The sequence below is a fragment of the Phocoena sinus genome, chromosome 3 (genome assembly GCF_008692025.1).
Source record: "Phocoena sinus isolate mPhoSin1 chromosome 3, mPhoSin1.pri, whole genome shotgun sequence".
In the NCBI taxonomy this organism is placed as follows: Eukaryota; Metazoa; Chordata; class Mammalia; order Artiodactyla; family Phocoenidae; genus Phocoena; species Phocoena sinus.
Genome location: NC_045765.1, coordinates 84,267,691 through 84,291,146, shown reverse-complemented (window position 1 = coordinate 84,291,146; position 23,456 = coordinate 84,267,691). Strand labels below are relative to the sequence as shown.

Below are 23,456 nucleotides of genomic sequence, written 5' to 3'. Positions count from 1 at the left end.
GGTTATTTCTGATCAGTGCAATAATGGGTACTGTTCTTTTTTTCTATCAGTCTTCTTACATCTTTTTAAAAATAAATATTATTTTTGTAATAAAAACTTTCAAGTCCTGTTTCAAGTAAAGTAATGATATTATCAGAAAGATATGCAATTTCAGTTAGTTTTTCCAGGGGTGGTGATATATACAAGCCATCTTATTTTAATCTGGGTAACACTATAACCAATTATATATTCCACTAGAAATGTAAACTCCATGAAGACTGAAGCTTGTTTAACTAACATAGGCCTGGTGCCCAGTGTCTTACAGTCAGTTGATACCTAGTAAATATTTGTTGAATGAATGAAAAGGCTGATCAGAGTTATTCATTATAAAGAGGCCTCTTTGAAAAATGGACAAATAAAGGAAACTATGATTATGGTCTCATATACCACCATGTTCTACTTAATTCAAGAGTTCTAAATTGGGTCCACAGGTGGAAATCAGGGATTCCAGTAAAATGGATGAGAAAAAAAAAAAAAGAGTACATTTTTATTTTCTTACTATTCTCTAAATGAACTTTAGCTTTTCTTTCACTTATTAAACAGAAAATCAAAGTAGTTTAGTAGTATGTGTGACTCTGTAAACAACAGAAATCAAAGATAATTTCATATAACACTACTGTTATGCAGATAGTGAAATATCATTTTTGTTCATCAGTATTCATCATGTTTATTAGATCTACTACCAGATCTTATAATGCATTAAAGAGGCACATATATTTCTAGAACAAACATACAATGGCATGTTACTTAGACGCCAGAAAGCTGAATCCAAAGCCAATAGTGGGGAAAGCAGAAAAGCAATATGATAATCACTACAAAACTCCCAATAAGCTCACATATGTCTGGCAGTGAGGGCGAGGTTGGTCTTAAAACCACCAGGATTCTTGAAAGTCTACTTAAGTAGTTGTTAACCACTCAGATCACCTCCTCATTTCTGCACAGCCTGCCCCTGCCCACGCTCCCACAATAGCAGAAGACTGGAGTTCACTGAGGGGAGTAAACCATAGGGTCTTTGGGGTATGCCATGCACAGCTGACAGCAGAAGCACACTCCAGAAAATGTAGGGATGTGAAAGTTTATACAGTGAAAATGGAGAATTAAAAGAAATAATTCTATAAAATGTTCCAAGATGAAAGGATATGGACTTCCAGACTAAAAGGACTCACTCATATGTCCAATACAAATGACAAAAGCAGAGCTGTATCAAGGCAAATCATCATAAAATTTCATAATCGTAGGTATAAAAAAATATTCTAGACTTCTAGTGAGAATCAGATTTCATACAGAGGATTAAGGATAAAAAAGGCAACAAACTTCTTAATTATTTAAGAATACTTATTTCAAACCTAGAATACTGTACTCAGGATTCAGACTATGAATTAAGTTTGAGGGTAGAAGAGAGACATTTTCAGACATGCAAGCTCTCAAAAGATGTACCTCCCATATATTCTTTATCAGGAAGCTATTACAATCTGTGCTCTACAAAACATGAGAATACATCAAGAGAAAGAACACATGACATCTAGGTAATAGGACATCTAATAGAACAGCAAGGTGAGGAAAACATTGAGAATAAGGGTGAAGATAAGATACTAAGATGACCATTAATGCAAGAGTAGTTATATACAGTAAGTCCAGACTGCTGTCTACTTTAAGAAAATAAATTCGACGAAGTAAATACATATAGGTATACTAAAGCAACTGGGGGAAAGCTGTGGACTCCATCACTAATAAGATATAAAAACTAAGTAAACTAAATGAGGACAAAAAGACATTTATTCATTCCAATAAAAACAAAATTCCAGAGGGAAAAGAAAGGCAGGTAATTATAAAACGTAAATACTGAATACTTATTTAATCAAAATTATAACAGAATTATTTTGACACAATGAGGGCATAGGAGATAGAAAACGATAGTGAGCTAAATCCTCATCTTTCCATAGCAAGGAAACAGCAGAGATCAGCGGTCCACAACCTTTTTGGCACCAGGGACCGGTTTCGTGGAAGACAATTTTCCCACGGATGCAGGGGAGGGAGGTTCAGGTGGTAATACGAGCGATGCGGAGTGATAGTAAGTGGCAGATAAAGCTTCACTCACCTGCTGCTCACCTCCTGCTGTGCGGCCTGGGGGTTGGGGACCCCTGGGATGGTCTAAAATGGATAAATCAAGAAAATACATACAGACATAGGGGGCAAATGCTTCTTCTCTACCACTGCTTCCTTCTTCTGGAAGGAGTTCAACTGGTCTAACTTCTGGTCTCTACACTGATTAGTTTGTATTTAATAAGCTGAACGTGTTCAGTTCATCTCTATCTTTTTTCCGCTTGAGAACAAACTGCCCACAAGGAGCAATCATCTACTTCTACATTTGCAGGACACTGCTGGTCCAGCCTAGTAGATGACGACTGGGTCCCCTGGCCAAACTCCAGCGTTTGAGTTAACAAGCCTATTTAACTCTATTACTAAGCAACATTCCCAATCTAGCCTTTCTGTGTAATAAAGTTGATATTTTTCCTCTGTCACTATTCCAGTGTCTTATTTGTCAATTTATTGAGATGCTGGAGCAATAAAGAGACTTCAACACTTAGTGCACCAGCCAGGTGATCTCTTCCTGTATCAAGCTTACCGCCATTAACTCTTTTTTTTTTTTTTTTTTTTGATGTGGACCATTTTTAAAGTCTTTATTGAATTTCTTACAATACTGCTTCTGTGTTTTTTTATGTTTTGGTTTTTTGGCCGTGAGGCATGTGGGATCTTAGTTCCTCGACCAAGGATTGCACCCACACCCCCTGCACTGGAAGGTGAAGTCTTAACCACTGGAACGCCAGGGAAGTCCCCCCATCCTTAACTCTTACCTTATCCCAGCAAAAAGTCAATAGAGCTAAAGGATCTACAAACACCTCAAAATTACCTCCATAATACTTTCTACTTTACCAAAGAACATTCTGAAATAATAACTACTCATCATAAGATAAGAATACCTATCTGGCTGATATTGACAGGATGAATACCACCACTCACCTTGGTTGGATAATGGAAAACTCCTCCCTGAGGGCCCTTCCAGGTAAAAGAGGTTATCAACCTTGTGAAATTTTAGCTCCAACCACACCTATCCATTCACACCCAGCCTGTCCTTCATTGCTATTTGCACCTGACACTCATGCCAGGTCCAATCCTAACTCTCACTCTTCACCAAGTAAATGGTCTTAGTTACCTAAGACATAGAACCCCAGTATGTCATTTAAGAGGTTCTGAATCTTTATCAATACAAGTCCAATATCTAGTTCCCTAGGAAAGGTGCAAGTCAGATGGACAGTAATAGAAGCCTTCCTCTAACTCTAATAATATGTCAAGGGCACCCATCAGTCAACCCTGAAGAAATCATTTAATGAAAAGGCTGTTAGTAGCCACTTTATCACTTAAATGAAGCTAGTCCACCTATTAATCCATGGTTCATTTTAGCACATGACAGTAATTAAAACTGAAAATGGACTAGAGTAAATAAACATAATATAAAAAGGACTGTCTTTGATTTATTCTTTTCTTCTTTGTAATAATCCTTTAAGATTATTCACAATTTTGCTCAAGAACTCCAAAGGTATTTTTCAAATTTTTCTATAAAATATTTGGAGGTGATTTTCCCAGCACCTCAAAATTTAATTAAAATTTTGCACACCACCCTTGAGAATTTGTTTTAGCAAGCTATATGCTGTTACTGAGTTATTTTTGTAATAAAACAAACACCTTAGGAAGAATATACTTCGACAAAGAATCTAGATAACTGAAACCAGAACATGGGACCCACTGGGATAAAAATAAGATTAGGTCTTCAAATGTCACGCGAAATCTGCTCAAAACCAGTATTAAGAACATATTTTTAAAACATGAGGTATGCCACCTTCAACAGAAGAGGGAAGTTGTTCCTTCTACTTTCCATTCCCAATATGTCACCACTGTCACTATTATACACATGCAAAAGAAAACAGTGAAGAATACCCAATCCATATATTCTAGTAACTTCACCCAACTATGCTAACTATTCACGTTTGTGAAATCATAAAAATGACAATTTCATAATTTGATTCATTAGTTTCATCATTTGTAGTAGAGTAGCACAGACAATGAGATATGAAAGAAAGCAAAGCAAATTTTTCAAACTGCCACTCATCTGACCCTCTTTAAGGACTCAAATTTGAATCTTTTTCCTAGATTTATATTGTCTAACTTTGCCTCATTTAAAGAACATTCCATTTAATACATGAAAATATGCTACATAAGGTCCCAAAATGTGTACCAATACTATTTTTTAGTTGTACTAGCATGATGTATAATTATAACTCAAGAGTAAATGAAAATTGAGAACATACATGGAATAATCACTTGATTAATTTGTTACACACTAAAAAGATTTTTTTATCTTTTAGAAAACCAGTAAAAATGCTATTTTAGCACCAGTACATAGAAACATTTGTTACTTATTATTAATGTTTCAAATTTTAAAATACTGTGATTAAAACTTTTGCAGCTTAACTTTAAAAACATGGGAAGCCATCAACAGATGAGTAGAAAAAAATATGGTTTATACATACACTAGAATATTATTCGGCCATAAAATGGAATGAAACTGATATATGCTACAACATAGATAAACACTGAAAACATTATGCAAGTGAAATAAGCCAGACACAAGAGTTAATATTGTATGATTCTACTTACAGGAGGTAGCTAGATAGGCCCAGAAAGTATGCTAATTAGAAATTAGAAGAGAGCCTACGATGGTTACACAACATTGTGAACATACTTAAAGTCACTGGAATTGCACACTCAAAAGCTGTTAAAATGGTAAATATTATGTAGATTTTGCCACAGTAAAAAAAATCAACACAATGAAACAGCAAATGTCAATAAAACCTGAGATGAAAAAAAACAGTCAAGAGAAAGTGATATTTCTTCCCAAACCTGTTTTTTCTAATTATAATTATTATAACATAATTACATTAGATATTAAATAAACCGACAAATGAGAAGGAAAAAGAAAGCTCTTGCTAAAAAAAAGTAGGTTGAATGTTTTATGTTCAATGAAAGCCATAAAAAAGTGCTGATGAATTAGTTTTCAGTGACAACTATAAAGTTATAAAATATTGGGAAAATCATATTCTAAAACAAGCTGCACCCATATTCCTTCATAAGTAGTGACTACCTGTCCCACTTCAATTTAAAAAAAAAAAACAACTGAAAATCATGGGTGCCACATCATTGATATAGTTTAAGTAAAATAAAGTCAAATTCTAACTAGCTGTCTCTAACTCAAGAAAAAGGCCCTGACCCTGTATCAAAAGACTCACTAATAGGGCTTCCCTGGTGGCACAGTGGTTGGGAGTCCGCCTGCCGATGCAGGGGACACGGGTTCGTGCCCCGGTCCTGGAGGATCCCCTGTGCCACGGAGCGGCTGGGCCCGTGAGCCATGGCCGCTGGGCTTGTGCGTCCGGAGCCTGTGCTCTGCAACGAGAGAGGCCACAACAGTGAGAGGCCCGCGAAGACTCACTAATGAATCTACAGTTATATAGTATTTTTTAATTAAAATGTTTATAGTACATATTGATTTTTGTGATTCTATCATTTAACTGATTTTCAGTTAACTGACCAACTTCCATTCTCAGGCCCAGAAGGCTTATGCTGAATTATAACAATGCCTACCTATACCTCACTGGGTTGTGGAGAAGATTTTAAATAAAATAACACAAATGGAAATGCTTATTAAGGCACACTGCAAAGCATATAAAAGTACTAAATAAATGTTTTATACCTCTATTATTATTAATGGGTAAAGAAGGAAGCTATTAGAACACTATTTATTAGGATTCATGTGAAGAGAACTTTTTAGAAGTATTCAATACTATAAAGATAAATTTCCAGAAAGAAGCCTTCTTGAATTACATGAAGGCTCAATACTCCCAGTTACAGATGAAAAATTTTCTCTCTAGTCATTGAACTAAAAATTCCAGCTTAAAATCCTAGATATGATTCCACATGACATGATTCAGAGATCAAGCAAAATTTAATGAGAATATTGGCTCCATACCTTCCCAACTATGTGAACTTGGACAAGTTACTTAACTTCCAAAAGATTCAACTTTTCATCCTGAAATACCTCAGCGCTGCTGTGAAGATTAAATTGGACAACAAAATATGAAAGCACAAAATACAAAGCCTGTCATATAGAAAGCACCCAAAATATTATTTACCTCCCTTTGCAAACTGTGATGCTAATTTAGAAACAGAATGCTTAAAACATTCTTAAACTACCTAAATGTAACACATTTTGATAAAGGAGGCTTTTCAAGATCTCTAGTTTCTCAGTCTCATTATAAATATCACTTATCATTATAGGGATAAAATGAGTGTCACGTAATCTGAAAAGGGGAGGAAATGAGCTAAGTGGATTTAGTATGAACTCAAGACATCCCTGGATAAGAATGCCAGCCCTATCACTTATTACTTTGTCTCAGATAAATTACTTATGGTCTCTCTGTAACTGCTTCCTCACCTATAAAAATGAAATAATACCTATCTCACAGAGTGGCTGTGAATCAAAAGAGAAATTAAATGTATCAACGTATAGTTGGAATATATGAACAGTGCCCTACCCACGGTAGATACTCATAAAAGTTACATACTTGTTCTTTACTTAGTTGACTGAATATCACTAGAACATGTAAAGATTAGATGAGACTGACATCTTCCTTTATCTCACAGAAATTCAGCATCTAAAAACATGTTTCTTTTTTCCTTTATTGTGGTAAAATATATCAAACATGAAAACTGCTATTTAACCATATTTAGGTATATAATTCAGTGACATTATATTCACAGTGTTGTGCAACCAACACCACTCTTTCCAAAACTTTTTCATCACCCCAAATAGAAACTCCCTACCCATTAAGCAACAAGTACCCATTTCCTACTTCCCCTAGCCCCTGAAGCCCTCTACCTACATTCTGTTTCTGGGAATTTGCCTATACTAGGTAATTTAAGTAGAATCTTATAATATGTGTTCTTTGTTCTTTGTGTCTGGCCTATTTAACTTTGCATATGTTTACAAAGTTCATTCATGTGGTAACATGTACAGTGTTTCACTCCATTATAAGGCTGAATAATATTTCATTGCATGACATACATTTCATTCATTCATTCATCTCTTAATGGACAGTTGGGTTGTTTCTACCCCTTAGCTATTGTGAATAATGATACAATGAAAATAAGTGAACAAGTATCTATTTGAGTCACTGTTTTCAATTATTTGGGGTAAACATCTAGGTGGAATTGCTGGGTCAAATGATAGTTCTATGTTTAATCTTTTGAGGAACCACCAAACTGTTTTCCACAGTATGTGCACCATTTATATTCCCACTAGCGATGTATGAAGATTCAAATTTCTCCACATCTGAAGAAGCACTTTCTTTTTTTTTTTTTACATCTTTATTGGAGTATAATTGCTTTACAATGGTGTGTTAGTTTCTGCTTTATAACAAAGTGAATCAGTTATACATATACATATGTTCCCATATCTCTTCCCTCTTGCATCTCCCTCCCTCCCACCCTCCATATCCCACCCCTCCAGGCAGTCACAAAGCACCGAGCTGATCTCCCTGTGCTATGTGGCTGCTTCCCACTAGCTATCTACCTTACGTTTGGTAGTGTATAGATGTCCATGCCTCTCTCTCGCTTTGTCACAGCTTACCCTTCCCCCTCCCCATATCCTCAAGTCCATTCTCTAGTACGTCTGCGTCTTTATTCCTGTCTTACCCCTAGGTTCTTCATGACATTTTTTTCCCTTAAATTCCATATATATGTGTTAGCATACGGTATTTGTCTTTCTCTTTCTGACTTACTTCACTCTGTATGACAGACTCTGGGTCTATCCACCTCATTACAAATAGCTCAATGTCATTTCTTCTCATGGCTGAGTAATATTCCATTGTATATATGTGCCACATCTTCTTTATCCATTCATCCAATGATGGACACTTAGGTTGTTTCCATCTCTGGTCTATTGTAAATAGAGCTGCAATAAACATTTTGGTACATGACTCTTTCTGAATTATGGTTTTCTCAGGGTATATACCCAGTAGTGGGATTGCTGGGTCATATGGTAGTTCTATTTGTAGTTTTTTAGGGAACCTCCATACTGCACTTTCTTATTTTCTGGTTTTTGCTTTTTTTTTTTTTTATTAATATCCATTGGAGTAGGTGTGAAGTGATGTCTCATGATTTTCATTTGCAGTTCTCTAATGACTAATGATGATGGGCATCTTCTCATGTGCTTGAGGGCCAATTGTATTTTTCCTTTGGATAAATATCTATTCAAGTACTTTGCCAATTTTTCAATTGAGTTCGGGGGGGGTTATTGTTGGATGGTAAGAGTTCTTTATATATTCTGGATATTAAACCCTTATCAAATATATGATTTCTACATATTTTCTCTCATTTTATGGGTTGTCTGTTCACTCTCTTGAGAATGTCATTTGAAAAAAAAAGTTTTTAATTTTAATCAAGTCCACCTTATCTGTTTTATACTTTTCTTGCCTATTCTTTTGGTGTCATATTTAAGAAACCATTACTAAATCCAAGGTCATGAAGATTTGTACCTATACATTCTTCATAGAGTTTTACAGTTTTAGCTCTTAAATTTAGTTCTTTGATCCATTCAGAATTAATTTCTGTAGATGGTATAAGGTAAGGGTCCAGTTTCACTCTTTTGCATGTGGACATCTACTTTTCCCAGCACCATTTCTTGAAGAGTGTTCCTTCCCCCAGTGAATGTTCTTGCCACTGTGGTAAAAAAAATCAACTGACCATAGATGTGAGGGTTTACTTGTGGACTCCCAATTCTACTCCATTGGTCTATATGTCAATCCTTATGCTAATATTACATGGTTTTATTTACTGTACCTTTGTAGTAAGTTTTAAAATAAAGAAGTATGAATCCTCCAACTTTGTTCTTTGGATTCAAGATTGCTGTGACTCTTCTATGTCCCTTAAAATTCCTTATGAATTTTAGGATGGATTTTCCATTTCTGCAAAAACCACCACTGGAATTTTAATAGGGACTGCATCAAATCTGTAGCCCACTTTGGGTAGTATTAGCTTAACAATATTAAGTCTTCCAATTCACAAGCTCAGGATGACTTTACATTTATTTAGGTCCTCTTTCTTTCAAAAATGTTTTGCCATTTTCAGTGTATAAGTCTTGCATTTGCTTGACTAAATTTACTCCTAAATATTTTATTATTATGGATGCCATGATAAATGGAATTATTCATTTATTAGGCCAAACAGTTTTTTTGTGGATTCTTTAGGGTTTACCGTATAAAAAACATTATCTGCAAATAGAGGTAGTTTTTTGTCTTCCTTTCCAATTAGGAAGCTTTTTATTTCTTTGTCTTTCCTAATTGCTCTGGCTAGAACTTCCAATACAATTTTGAACTGAAGTGGCAAAAGCTGGGCATCCTTGTTTTGTTCCTGAACTTAGGGGAAATGTTTTCAGCTATTCACCATTGAGTGTGATATTAGTTGTAGCTTAGTCACATCTGACCTTTATTATGTTGAGAAAGACCCTTCTATTCCTAGTTTGTGTGTTTTTTTATCATGAAAAGGTGTTGGATTTCACCAAATGCATTTTCTGAGCTAATTAAGATGATTATGTGGGATCTTTTCCTTCATTCTGGTAATGTGGTGTATTACATTGACTGATTTTTGTACGTTGAGTCACCCTTGCATTCATGGGATAAATCATACTTGGCCACAGTATATAACCCTTTTAATATATTGTTGACTTCTGTTTGCTATGTTTTTTTGAGGATTTTTGCATCTATAGTCATTACGGATGTTGGTCTGTAGTTGTCTTCTCTTGTAGTGTCTTTGTCTGGCTTCAGAATCAGGGTAATGCTGGCCTTGTAGGAATCAGCAAGTGTTGCCTTCTTTTAAGTATTTTGAAAGAGTTTGAGAAGGATTGGTATTAATTCTTCTTTATCTGTTAAACCAAATTCAACAGGGAACCCATCTGATTCCTGACTTTGCTTTGTTGGGAGGATTTTTATTACTGATTCCATCTCCTTACTTGTTACAAATCTGTTCAGATTTTCTACTTATCCCTGAGTCCATTTTTGTAGTTTTTACATTTCTAGGAATTTACCCATTCCATCTAGGTGATCCAGTTTGTGGTATACATAGTGGTTCATAATTTTCTTGTATAATCCTTTTTATTTCTATAAAGTTAGTGGTAATATCTACTCTTAAATTTCTGATTTAGTAAGTTGAATCTTCTATTTTTCTTCATCAATATAGTTAAAGGTTTGTCATTTTTGTTGGTATTTTCAAAGAAACCAGTTTTGGTTTCATTGACTTTATCTATAATTTTCCTGTTTTCTAGTTCATTTATTTCTGCTCTGATCATTATTTCCTTCCTTCTGTTAGCTTTGGGTTTAGTTTGCTCTTCTTTTCCAAGTGCCTCCAGGAGTACAATTAAGTTACTAATTTCAGATTTTTCTTCCTTTGTAAACATAAACTTTCACAGCTATAAATTTCTCTCTAAACATTATTTTTGTTGCCATAATTTTTGCTGTACTGTGTCTTCATTTTCATTCATTTCAAGGTATTTTCTAATTTCCCTTGCGATTTCTTCAATGTTCGATTGGTTGTGCAAGAGTATGCTGTTTAACTTCCACATATTTGTGTATTTTCCACATTTCTTCGTGTTACTGATTCTTAGATTCACGTCATTATAGTCAAAAAAGATACTTGCATGGTTTCAATCTTCTTCCCAGACTTATTAAAAGTTGTTTTGTGGTCCAAACTATCATCTAATCTTAAGAATATTCCACGTGTACTCTTCTGTTGTTGAGTGTAGCCTACTGTATATGCCTGTTAGGTATAACTGGCATACAGCATTGTTCAAGTCCTCTAGTTTCTTGTCGATCTTTTCTGGTTGTTCTCTCCATTACCGAAAGTAGATTATTAAAGTCTCCAACTACTAATGTAAAACTGTCTTTTCCTCCTTCAAGTCTTTCCATTTTTGCTTCATATATTTAGGGGCTGTGTTGTTTGAGTCATATATGTTTATAATTGCTATATCTTCCTGATTAACTGAAACTTTTATCAATACATAATGACCTTCATTGTTTCCTGCAACCTTTTTTCACTTAAAATTGATTTTTTTTCTGGTGATAATACAGATCTTCCTCAGTTTACAATGGGCTTACATCCTGATAAACCCATCATAAATTGAAAATATCGTAAGTCAAAAATGCATTAATACACTTAACCCACTGAACATCATAGCTGAGCCTAGCATACCTTAAATGGGCTCAGAACACTTACATCAGCCTATAGTTGAGCAAAACCATCTAACACGAAGCCTGTTTTACAATAAAGTGTTGAGTATTTATGTAATTTCACTGAAATTGAAAAAGAGAACAGTTGTATGGGTACAGAATGGTTATAAGTGTATCAGTTGTTTACCCTCATGATTGTGTGGGTGACTGGGAGCTGCAGCTCACTGCTACTGTCCAGCATCATAAGAGAGTGTCATACCACATATTGCCAGCCTGGGAAAAGATGAAAATTTAAAACCTGAAGTACAGTTTCTACTGAATGCATATGGCTTTCACACCATCATAAAGTCGAAAAATTTTAAGTTGAACCATCATAAGCTGGGGACCATCTGTATAGCCACTCTAGCTCTGTTTGGTTATTAGTATTTGAGTGGAATATCTTTTCCCATTCTTTTACTTTCAACCTCATTGTGTCTGTTATCTGAAATGAGTCTCTTTTAGACTTTATATGCATGATTTATTTTTTTTTATTCTGCCAATCTTTGCCTTTTAGAGAATTTAATCTATTTATATTTAAAGTACTGATAAAGAATGATTTATTTCCACCGTTTAGCTATTCATTTACTGTATGTTTCATACTTTTTTTACTGTTGTTCCTCAGTTCCTCCATTACTGCACTTTTTGTATTTGGTAGATTTTATGCAGTGTACCATTTGATTCTCTTATTACTTTCATGTATATATTTTAGTTATTTTCTTAATGGTTATCATGGAGATTACAATTAACATCTGAAACTTATAATAACCTTATTTGAATATTACCATGTTGGTTTCAATAGTATACACCCTATTCCTGTACATCTCTATCCCTCCTACTTTATATGGTTATTACCACAGATCATACATTATGTGCCCATTAACAAAGACTTGTAAATACTGTTCTATACATGTGCCTTTTAAATCAAATAGAAAAAAATAGTTAAAAACCAAAAATACAATAAATCTATCTTTTACATTTACCTATGTGGTTACTTATATTCGCATTCTTTTTTTCTTCATATGGCTTTCAGTTACTATCTAGTGTCTTTTTATTTCAGCCTGAAGAACTCTCTTTACCACTTCTTGTAAGGCAAGTCTACAAACGAACTTCCTCAGTTTTTGTTTACCTGGGAATATCTTAACGTCACCTTTATTCTTGGAGAACAGTTTTGCCAGATACAGAGTTCTTGGTTGACATTGTTCCTTCAACACTTTAAATATGTTAGCCAACTGCTTTCTGGCTTCCATGGTTTCTGATGAGAAATCAGTTGTTAATCCTATTGAGGATCCCTTGTATGCTATGAATCACTTCTCTGTTGCTTTCAAGATTCTCTTTGGCTCTAGTTTTTGAAAATTAGACTATTATGTGTTTTAATGTAGGCCCCTTTGAAATCATCCTGCTTGGAGTTCACTGAGTTTCTTGGATGTATAGATTCATGTCTTTCACCAAATTTGAACAGTTTGGGCCATATCATTTCTTAAAATACTCTTTCTGCCTCTTTCACTCTCCCTTCACTTTATGGTATCCCACAGGTCCCTTAGACTCTGTTCACTTTCCTTCATTCTTTCTTCTTTCTGCTCCTCAGACATGATCATTTCATTTGTCCTATCCAGGTTCACTGAGTCTTTCTTCCGCCTGCTCACATTTGATGCTAAATCCTTCTACTAAATTTTTTATATCAGTAATTATACTTTTCAGCACCAAAAATTCCTATTTCATTCCTTTTTATACTTTCTAGCTCTTTATTGCTATTCTCATTTTGTTCATGCATCATTTTCTTGAATTCCTTTAGTTCTCTGTCCATGCTTTCCAAACCTTTCAACTTGCTCTACAGAAGCAACAATTCAATCAATTGCTATGTTTAAGAGTAAAAAAGAAAAAAATACCAGGAAAATTAATCAATTATGAAAGCTCCATACTAGGCCTTTTGAAACTTTATTATACATTTTTAAGTTGTTAATTCACTAAAAGTATAATGTAGTCCACATCAGAGCTTATCAAATATCACTGGGTCATGAAATTAATTTACTGAGTGGATCAAGATCAACATTTATTTAACATAATAGTACAGAATAGAAAATATCAACTGCACTGTTCATAAGGCTATATATTACTTCATAAAATTTTTACTTCTATTTTGTGTATATATGAAAGCCATTCTCTTTCTACTATACCGTAACACTATCCCAACAGAAGAAAGAGGCTAAAAGAGGACACACCCTACCACAGCACCATCTTAAGCATAGGAAAGGATTACTCATTGTACTGCAATGAGGTTCATATGCAATTACTTTTAAAAATTACTTAGAATGAAAAAGATTTATTTTACTACTTTTATCAGATTATTACTTCATATATAACTAATTCAGAAACCATAAAAATCTGAAGCAAACATCTAATTTATCATAAATTAATGGGCTCCAAAATACCTCACATTCTAGGGAAGATTTACATAATTAGTCTCAAAGCTGTAAATATTAGATAAATTCATAATACTTAACTGGCATATTGTCTTGTTCCTTAAAGAACTTTTTAGTTTCCCTCTATTTCAACCATAATTATGACCTTATTTTTACAAGGAACACACTTGGCACTCTGGTCAACTGGTACCTATTTGTGTTATATCAGATTTAAATATATAGCAAATTTAATCCATTTCTTAATAAATACATAGACTTTTTAAATGTTTCATTGTGAAGTATAACTTGCTGGGAAATTTCCGTCACAAAAAAATCACGCCATGTCTATAAAATTTATAATTTACCTCAAAAACTAATTTGTTTTAACAGACTTAAGAACTTCATAAAATGCTTTGTTAGTGAATAATCCTGTACATAGCAGAAATAGATCAGGACAAATATTACAACAGGTAAGACGGTTGTTGCACAATTAGCCTGAGCAGACAAAATAGGCTCCCTTATAAATTGCAGGATTCTTAACACATAAATTGGATTGACATACCTAGTACTATTTAGGATAGTCTTTCCAAATTTCTTCTAATACTGAGCTTTCAGTTAATTCATATGCAGTGTTTAAATTTAGGGATCTTCAGGGACTTCCCTCGTGGCCCAGTGGTTAAGACTCCGTGCTCCCAATGCAGGGGGCCCGGGTTTGATCCCTGGTCAGGGAACTAGGTCCCACATGCGGCAACTAAGAGCCTGCATGCCACAACTAAAAGATCCCACATGCTGCAATTAAAAAGATCCTGCATGCTGCAACTAAAAAGATCCTGCATGCCGCAACAAAGATCTCACACGTGGCAATGAACATCCCACGTGCTGCAATTAAGACCCGGCACAGCCAAATAAATAAATAAATATTTAAATAAATCAATAAATTTAGGGATCTTCATATTATTTCTGACTTCGTCTCAGATCAGACTTAAGTCTAGGACTTTACTGATACTCTGCTTTTCCTGGGAACTATTAGGACTACATCTCTATTCTCAACTTAAAAAATAGTTCTGACAAAGTTCTTGAGTGAAATTATTAATTCTTTCTTTCAACAAATGTTTGCCAAGGGCACTGTGGGTAGAGTGGTAAATGTGCATAGCCTCTGCCCTCGTGGAACAGGCTCCTTTATTCAAGGTCTAGAAGAGTACAGTCTATTGGCATGGAAAAAATGGAAAGACTGTAGGGCAGTAGGGCTTTGGAGAATCCAAGCTTCAAATCCCAGCTCCACTGTCTACTACACATTAGGCAAGTTTCTTAATCTCTCTAAGCCTTAATCTCTCCCTTTACAAAATGAGTTTAAATCAACTATTTCCACAAAGTTATTTCAAAGGTTAAATAAAAACTACAAGAAGTGCCTAGTACAATAGAGGGAACATTACTAAATATTCAAAATATTCACAAATTCAGGGACTGGCACATACAATCCATTCAATATCCACTTTGAGACAAGAAACCTTAAATACCATTTCCAAAGAAAGTGAATCAACCAGAAAATACACATGATACTATATTTAATCCAATTATTGCACCTAATATAGGTAATTACCATCTTTTTCTTCATTTTATACTCCTTAATTTGGACTTCCATTTAAAAGATATTTTAAAACATGTAAGCGTGTCATCTAGTAACATAAAAGAGGAATTAAAAGTTAATTTTTAAAACCTCATGCTGACCCAAACTGCATACTGCTGTTACCTAAAGCAAAATTTCGCATAAAATTGAAGTAACAAAGGAATAAATTAATAAAATGGCTGGTCAAAGAAGTTCAGGCACTTATTATAAAACACAAAAAAGTTAATTTATCAATTACAGCCATGGCACTCTAGTTCACTAACCCAAATATTCATAGATACATAAAAAGGATGACTTATTTTAGTCTCTGAACATTACAATATGTATGTTGCTATGTATGTTGCTACAACATAGCAATCTTTCAAAGTGTTGCTGCAAGAAAACAATGTTGAGTTAATACAAGTAAAACCATTTTATAGATGCTAAAATTTACCTGTTTGAGTCCTTCATCAGTAAGTTTGTCCTGGTTGCCTACATGAACTTTCTGAAGTAAAGGACAGTGAGAAGCAACCGCAATAATAGAGGTGTCAGAAAGCTGTTTACACCTGTAGGCTGTATACCTAAGAAGTCCAGGACACTTAAATGCTAGAACACACACGCCAGTATCAGACATACTGCGACAATCAGAAATGTTGATTTCAATTATATTTTGACCTCTTGATGCAATTTTTTCCAATAATTCATCAGTGACCTATGAGAGAGAAGAAAAGCAATAAATTTAAAAATCTGCTAAAAGTAGAAACTTACATTCTATTCTTTTATTAAATTCTCCCCAATAAATAATAATTAGATTATAGCATGAAAACCACAATGAAAAGAAAACCTTCTTACTTAATATTAAAGCATAATAAGAACTGTGGTATAATAAAAAAATATATTTGGTCTTTGTCTCCAGTTCCTGGAACAGAGCTCCTAAAGTTCTAGGCATTTCCTGAGTGACAGGAATGTCTTTTGTTATTTTTAACAAGCCCCTTTTACCATGCCTGAGTTTATACTAATGAAATGACTTAAGTTGGGGCCCCTAGATAGCTTCAGGATGGGGGCTGGTCACCAGAAAGACCAAACACCATGTGATTAGAGGGTGGAAACTTTCAGCCCCATCCTCCGATTTCCTGGGAGGGAAGGGAAGCTGGAGACTGGATTATAAAAACTCTTGAACACTGAGATTTGAAGGGCTTCTGGGTTGGTGAATACATCAAAGTGCTGGGAGGTCAATGTGGATGTAAACAATATAGAAACTCCAAACTCTCTCCCCCCATACCTTGCCCTATGCATATTTTCCATTTGGCTGGTCCTGGTTTACATCCTCTATAATAAATCAGTGAACATAGTATTTTCCTGAGTTGTGATCATTCTAGCAAATTATCACACCTAAGGAGGGGGTTGGGGGAACTTCCAAATTTACAGCTGGTCAGTCAAAAGTATAGGTGACTCCTAGGACTTGTGACTGGCATATGAAGTGGAGACAGTCTTATGGGACTGAGCCCTTAACCTGTGAGGTCTGCACTAACTCCAGGAGTTAGTGTCATAATTGAACTGAATTGTTGGACACGCATTTGGTGTCAGAGAATTTGTTGTCAGAATGGAAAAAAACACAGATTTGGTGTCAGAAAACACCAAGTGATAATGTATGTGTTAGTTTTCATTAAACGCCTAAAAATCTATCCTTATTAGGAAAACATACTTTAAACTTTCAAAATCACCAAAAACTCCCCACAAACAAAATTGTATTGAGATTTGGAGTTGGTTCTGTTTTTAACCCAACAAATAGTATATATCAGCCATCATGATGTATGACTCTTGACTTTTCACACTTATTATGAGATGATACCTACCAAAGTATATACATTTCAATTGTTTTACTACTTTTATCAGAATACATTACATATAACTAAATCCATAGCTTAGACAATATATCATTTTGGGTTTCAGCACACTGAAGACTTCATAGAAAAGTCCATTTAAAAAAAGTTTTTCTCGGGCTTCCCTGGTGGCGCAGTGGTTGAGAGTCTGCTTGCCGATGCAGGGGACATGGGTTTGTGCCCCAGTCCGAGAAGATCCCACATGCCGCAGAGCGGCTGGGTCCGTGAGCCATGGCTGCTGAGCCTGCGCGTCCGGAGCCTGTGCTCCGCAACAGGAGAGGCCACAACAGTGAGAGGCCCGTGTACCGCAAAAAAAAAAAAAAAAAAAAAAGTTTTTCTCGGAAGACTCAAAGCTACCTGTAAGTAACCTTAAAATTCAACTGCTGAAAAATTCATATGGCCATCTCAATTCTTTAAACAAATTTTAGAAACCAACCTCTACACATTCCCTGCCCAATCATATTTCCAAAAAAAGAAAACAGAGTTAACATTATTCAAGTCTTTTGTGCAAAAATAATGATGAGAGAAAATGCACATGATGAAATTTAGAAAGGAAAAAGAAGGGCTTCCCTGGTGGCGCAGTGGTTAAGAATCCGCCCATCAATGCAGGGGACACAGGTTTGAGCCCTGGTCTGGGAAGATCCCATATGCCACAGAGCAACTAAGCCCATGCACCACAACTACTGAGCCTGCACTCTAGAGCTCACGAGCCACAACTACTGAGCCCGCGTGCCACTACTGAAGCCTGCGCACCTAGAGCCCGTGCTCTGCAACAAGAGAAGCCACTGCAACAACGAGAAGCCCATGCACCGCAATGAAGAGTAGCCCCCGGCCACCACAACTAGAGAAAGCCCACACACAGCAACGAAGACCCAACGCAGCCAAAAATAAATAAATAAATAAATTTATTTGAAAAAAAAAAAAGAAAGGAAAAAGGAAAGAATTGGAATGTTGAGGGATACAAGGAGTAAGAGCCAAGGTTGAAAATACCTTTGTTTACGCTTGTTGGAAACAGCATACCTCTCTTTTTTTTTTTTTTTTCTTTTTTCACCTCCAGATCTAACTACCAGGAGAGGGGAAAAGCTCTTCTTAGTCTGAGTTTGTAACAAATAGCTCAGACAACCAAGACTAATGAAGTATAGAGCCAATGGATTACTTCACGTTACCTCTCTCCACTGTATCAGCCACAACTAACTAAATATTCACCATTCCCCCTGGACACAAATTTCATGAACCTGGACAGGTAAATGACTAATTCTATAACTGTCTTAACCTCTTACCAATGAGGCAGTAAAACAAAAAGAAAACTCATACACAAATGCTCAGGAACTTGCTTATTTTGTTTAAAGTACATGTGTTTATAAACACTCACAAATGCTACCACTGGTGTGTTGGAGTTGGCTTGTACCAAATCACAAGTCTATAGTATATACCACTTTCGAAGTCAGTCATATCACTACATTCAGTGACATCACATTGGTAGCTTGAAATGGGTCATGGTGAAAATATTTGTACAACAAAAACTGGAAAATATAACAAATCAGGGCTTTTTCTTTGCTCATTTGTTTTTGAAAGCCAGCTGTTAAACATTTAGCAGCCCATCACTAACAATATCATGGAAGGATTTAAAGCAGGTTTAGTAGTCTAATAAAATCCTATTCTTATTGGATATCTTTTTTATGTTTCCAATGCCAAGCACTGAAAACCAAGTTTAAGGGAAGAATTTAACACGTCCAACAAATTATTTGTAATAAGCACTATTAACTATCTTCTTTCCTAATTTATGCCACCATATAAACATATTGGCAGTCGGGCAATGGGGAGGATTAGAAAATTCATCAAAATGAAAATTAAAACAAAATGAGTTATCTTATTCCATTTTGCTTCCATTTCTTCACACAAAATAACATTATAAGTATACTGTTATGAAAAGTATAATAATAAATTAATAGGGATAATGATAGTATCAACTCATAAGTTGATCAAATAAATACATATAAAGCTCACTGAACAGTATGTACATGGCACATCAGCAGCACTATGTAAATGTCTACCTTATTTTCTACTATTAAACTAATATTTGTAAAATGACCCCTCCAAAAAATGAAAAGTTTAATAACTCTTTTTAAAGGTAGTAAAAACTGAGGGGGGGGATGAAGAGGACTAAGACAAAGAGGATTAAGAACCAACCCAAAATTACCAATCCAAACTAAAAAATGTATTCTTCATCATAGGAACCTAGCTTCAACTTGAATTTGAAAAAAAATTACTAAAGCACAGAATTATAGATTACAGTCATTTGAACTATCTTGAAAAACAGCGTGAAAGAAGTGATTTCTGAGGAGGAAAAAGATATTTTTTGAATAGGTCAACCTGAGTGTTTCTTTAGAATTAGAATCCATACCTGCTGACGACTACTAAGATCCAGCTGCTTCCAAAACTGGAAATCTAAACAAAGGTCACGCCAGTACTTGCAAACCAATGATGCAGAAAGGCAACGCTCATCCAGGGATAAATTGGAAAATATCTGTGAATAAAAAAGGAACCACATAATATGCGCTAAAAATTTTAAAGGCAATGAAAAGGTCTTCATCAGTTAGAAAAAATTACCCTTTTTTTTTTTTTTTTTTTTTAATTTATCCTTTCTGTCGAGGGCTGACTTTAAATAGATCGCAGTGAGGGAGCTGCTCTGCTATGTAAGACACCCTGACCCAGAAGCAGGTCATCTACGAATGGTTTAGCACCAGGTTCCCTATGAAAGTGTGTTGTGTGAAGGGCGAGGGTGCACAACAGGCAAGGGGGTGGCCGCCTTTCCAGCCATGAAAAATCAACTTTAAAAACAGAAAACCATCTTAAGTACAAGTGGCCATTATTAAAAGAGTCATTGTTATGGACTGTCCTAAAGAGGAAGTATGATATGGGAGAAGCTAAGAACACAACCAAGAGAGGGAAAAAAAAGCAAACACTCAAATTACTAAAATCATGAATAAATAGAGACATTATTACCAGCCTTACAAAAACAGAATTATAAGAGAATATTATGAACACTGTATGCCAACAAATTAGATAACCTAAAGGAAACAAACTTCTAGAAACATAAAAACTACAAAAAACTGACTCAGAAGAAATAGAAAATTTGAATAGACCTATAACAAGTAGAAATATTAAATCAGTAATATAAAAACTTCTAACAAAGAAAGACCAAGGACCAGATGGCCTCAATAGTGATATATTTAAAGAAGAACAAATACAAATTCTTCTTAAATTCTTCCCAAAATTGGAGCATGAGGGAACCCTTGCTAATTCATTCTATGAGGTTAGCATTACCCTCATACCAAAGCCAAAAACATCACAAGAAAACTATAGACCAACATCACAAGAAAACTAAAGACCAACGTTCCTTATGAATTTAAATGCAAACAATCCTAACAAAATACATTTGACCCTTGAACAATGCAGAGGTTTGGGGTGTTGACCCTCAATGCAGTCGAAAACCCAAGTATCACTTTTGGTTGGCCCTCTCTATATGCGGTTCCTCACCCATGGATTCAACCAACCAAGGATCATGTAGTACTACAGTATTTACTCTTGAAAAGAAATCTGCATGTAAGAAAACCTGCACAGTTCAAATCCATGTTGTTCAAGGGTCAACTGTATTAGCAAACTGAATCCAGCAGCATATTAAAAGGATCATACACCATGGCCAAGTGGGATCTATCCCAGGAATGCAAAGATGGTTCAACATGCAAAAATAAATCCATTTAACATATTAATCCATTTAACCATATTAATAAAATGAAGGTTTAAAAAACCCAACCAACTCAATTAATGCAGAAAAAGCATTTGACAAACTCCAATACCCTTTCTTGACAAAAAATACTCAGAAAACTAGGAATAAAAGGAAACTTCCTTAATGTGATAGATGGCATCTATAAAAGTTCCACAATTATCATTATACCTAATAGTGAAAGATTGAATGTTTTCCCCTGAGATGAGGAACAAGAAAAAGATTTCTACCATCTCCACTCCTATGCAACATCGTATTGGAGATTCTGGCCTGGGCAATTATGTAAGGAAAAGAAATAAAAGGCATCCAGGTTAGAAAGGAAGAATGAAAATGTTCCATAGTCACAGATATCATGATCTTATATACAGAAAAAAAAATACATACAAAAATTTAGAGCTAATAAGCAAATATTTCTGTATACTAGCAATGAACAAATCAGAAATGAAATAAGAAAGCAGTTCTATTTGCAACAGCATCAAAGAATACTTTTTTATACTTTCCACTTCTTCATACTGAGATTTCCCATTTGTTGGGTCAATGTTATCATATTCTTCTGTAATTTAAATCATGTTTCCTTCCATTCTTTTAACATGTTTATAATAGCAGTTTAAAGTTTTTATCTGCTAAGTCTAATATCTGTGCCTACTCAGTTTCTATTAACTGCTCTCTTTTCTCTCAGTATAGGTTCCATTTTTTTCTGTCTCTTTACATGTCTCAATTTTTCATTCAAAACCAGACATTTTAGGTAACATATTGTAGCAACTCTGGAATTTGATTTACTTTTCAGAATTTTTTTTCAACTTTAATCTCCCTGGCCTTAAATGGTAGGATATGAGTCCCCTGAAGTTTGAATGTCTCTGCTCAAGTTTTAATTCTTATTCATATTTTTTTTTTAGCCTGGCTTCCTAGGGAGGTCAACCTGTGTCCAAATTGCTTAGTTTCCAGCTAGTTATTTGGGCAAAGATATGCTCAAACATCTCAAGTCTGCTCTCCAATCTGTGCGTGGGATGGGAAAAGCATATTCAAGGCTTATACTCAAGTCTGCTTTAGCCCTTGCTTTCTGCTAGATACTCTCAAGTTTCCCCTGCACATATGCATAGTTTCAGAGTAAGCCAAGGATATGTTAAGAGCTTATTATCCCTTTATGGTTCTCTCTTTTCCAAGGTCTGGCTGTTAAACTCCTAGCTCGTCCCCCACTCATCCCAACTGGCACCACAACATGAGACTTGCAAATATGTGGGTTTTCACCATTTTTTTCCTAACAAGTTCATCACTTTTAGTTGACAAACACAGGTTGTTACTTATTGCCCCAAACTAAGTTACCCTCTTAAGACACCTAAGCTGCTGGTTTTCCAAGCTCCTGATTCTTGCCAAAGGTACTGGGGTTCGAGGGTACAGTAGGGGCCTCATTCAAGTGTGGTGTAGACCTCCACTATTCTTACCTGAAGCTCTAGTAGTTTTCCTAAGAATAAATGCGTCTCATTTTGTTGTGTGCTTTTGGTCGATTTCCAAAGCCCAAATAGTTTTGGGCAATTCTTCCCAGTTATTTTATATATATATATATATATATATATATATATATATATATATATATATATAAAATTTATATATATTTATTTTGTGTTTGTGGAGAGGATTCACCAAACTCTTCATGCAGCCAAAGCTGGAAGTCCCTCTCTGGTGGATATTTTTAATGCTTGTTCCCCTCATTTTATAGATGAGAGAATTTAGAGAGATTTAGAGAGACTAGATCATTTGTTTAAGGTTAAAGGACTACATGGCTTTAAAGGGCTAATTTGTCCCTTAACAAAGAGAAGATTTGTGGAACATAGTCACTGGAACCAAGAAACACCTTGTTTAAAATATGTCCGACTTTCGATCATACCTTCTTTGAACCTTAGTTTTCTCCTTTGTAAAAGTGAGAGGATTGTTATCATTAACACAAAATTGACTAATCTAGATAGATCTAGATGGGTCTTATTTATTCAGGTGAAAGGAAATTAGTGAGTAAAGATAAAACCAGTACCAGCAAAGATGGATAAAAGTAAAAAGGCAAAATACTCAGCTAAAATACCAATGCATATTTAATAGATCTTTGCATATGGTTTGTGGTAGGCAACCTACAAAATGGCCCTCAATGACCCCACCTGCTGGTATTTACACCTGTGTAATTCTCTCCTCTTGAGGGTAAGCTGGATTTACTGACTCACTTCTAATGAACAGAGTATGGCAGAAGAGATTAGATTAAGAAAACTGTGGCTTCCATTTTGAGTGTTCTTGACTCTGTTGCTCTACGTGATTAGCCCTATGGAGAAGCCCAAATGGCATGGCAAGAAACTTAAGCATCTGGCCAACGGCCAGTAAGGACCT

The 23,456-nt window shown here is 35.2% G+C and overlaps 1 protein-coding gene across 1 annotated transcript in view; it reads right to left on the bottom strand.

The window, feature by feature from the left end:
- Positions 1 to 23,456, bottom strand: part of FBXL17 (F-box and leucine rich repeat protein 17) — a 480,642-nt gene that overhangs the window by 448,721 nt on the left and 8,465 nt on the right. The window contains exons 2-3 of the mRNA XM_032627137.1: positions 19,704 to 19,826; positions 15,871 to 16,128 (exon numbers count right to left, since the gene is read on the bottom strand). Of these exons, the coding sequence (XP_032483028.1) occupies positions 15,871 to 16,128; positions 19,704 to 19,826 (381 nt within the window). The remainder of the gene's footprint in view (positions 1 to 15,870; positions 16,129 to 19,703; positions 19,827 to 23,456) is intronic.